This window comes from Saccostrea cucullata, unplaced genomic scaffold (assembly GCF_032062105.1).
Source record: "Saccostrea cucullata isolate Sc308-1 unplaced genomic scaffold, CSIRO_AGI_Scuc_v1 ctg170, whole genome shotgun sequence".
NCBI classification, from domain to species: domain Eukaryota; kingdom Metazoa; phylum Mollusca; class Bivalvia; order Ostreida; family Ostreidae; genus Saccostrea; species Saccostrea cuccullata.
The window spans coordinates 35,044-36,416 of NW_026931200.1; the positions used below are offsets into that span (position 1 = coordinate 35,044).

General features: G+C 34.7%; 1 protein-coding gene across 1 annotated transcript; it reads left to right on the forward strand.

The window, feature by feature from the left end:
- The first annotated feature begins 331 nt into the window (after nt 1-331).
- On the forward strand, nt 332-1,168 carry LOC134231766 (transmembrane protein 45B-like). Its single transcript, XM_062713733.1, has one exon. The coding sequence runs from the start codon at nt 343-345 to the stop codon at nt 1,147-1,149; it is 807 nt and encodes a 268-aa protein (XP_062569717.1). The 5' UTR covers nt 332-342; the 3' UTR covers nt 1,150-1,168.
- Nucleotides 1,169-1,373: the final 205 nt, after the last annotated feature.

Sequence of the window (1,373 nt, forward strand, 5' to 3'; positions counted from 1 at the left end):
TGCACTTTTGAGCTTGAAAACTGTTTTTATTACATTTTTACCTGTGAAATACTGTAATTTATTCATTGAATAAAAATGATATCCTGTCACAGTGTAAAAGGATATCATAATGACTCGTGAGACAGGATTTTTTGATATCTCACTCATGCTTCACAATCGTGGAAATATCAAAAAATCCTGTTCCACTCGTCAAATAAATTCCCTATTCAACTACAAAACATTAAATTTCCTCTATTTATTTCCATTTTTTCAATTGTAAAGGCTATTCTTATGCACATTAATTTTGATTAAATTTCAATCATTAAGAAATTAGATATTCTTATTTATTTAACAGATACTAGGATGGGAACGTTTGGTGGACACGCTCTTCCCGGATCGTTTCTTATATGCGCAGGAATCTGGTACACGATATCTACTATTCATAAATATTTCGATGCAAAGCAGCGAAGAGAAAAATTCAAATCTTCGCTGTATTATCCATTTTTCTTTTTGCCTCACAAACTACAAAAAATACCCCTGGAACCCATGTTACGATTGATTATGATAACAACCGGAATTGTTGCAATAGTGCTTGATTCAGTGATACATTCAGAGCCATTCCGAATGAATAATCGACAACACGTGACCTTTTTCGTATTTTTTGGACAAAGTGCGGTTATAGATCTTCTTTTGTTCTATGGGGTATCTCTCCCTATGAATGCAGAATACATTTCACAAATAGTAAACCTGGGAGTGAATGCATTTTTGTTCAAACATCATGTTTACGGCCGAAATGATTTGGATGTTTTACTGCACACCTTGCTTGTATACGTAATTCTTATCACCTTGGTGGGGGTAGTGCTGGAAATGAAATATCGAGATAATATTCTGTGTGCTATGACGAAATGCTTTGGATACCTCTTTCAAGGAACTTGGTTCTGGCAACTAGGATTTATACTTTATCCACAGTTTTCATTCCAAGCCTTATGGGAACCAAGCGATCACGCTGGGCTGATGTTGGTAGCTCTGATCTTTACCTGGCATATTGCCGCCAATTGTTTTCTAATGGCGGTCATTGGTTTTATAATGTCAGGTTGCTATCGTCAAAATCATAAGACTGTTCAAGACGACGACACCTCTTCTCGAGCAAGATTAATTTTAGAAGATTGAAGTGAGGGTTAAATATATTTTTTGTATTGTATCACATGTAAGACTTACTTTTATAAATGCAGTCAAGAAAGGTGATATTTCTATTCTAGTTCTAATGATAACGAAAAGGAATAAGCTGAAAATTTTAAAATGTAGTTACGGAAAATTTGGTCAAATTTTCGTAGTGTGAGGAAAAAACTCCGGGTTTGTGAGGAATTGATTTCCTGGGTGAATATTGTTGAGTA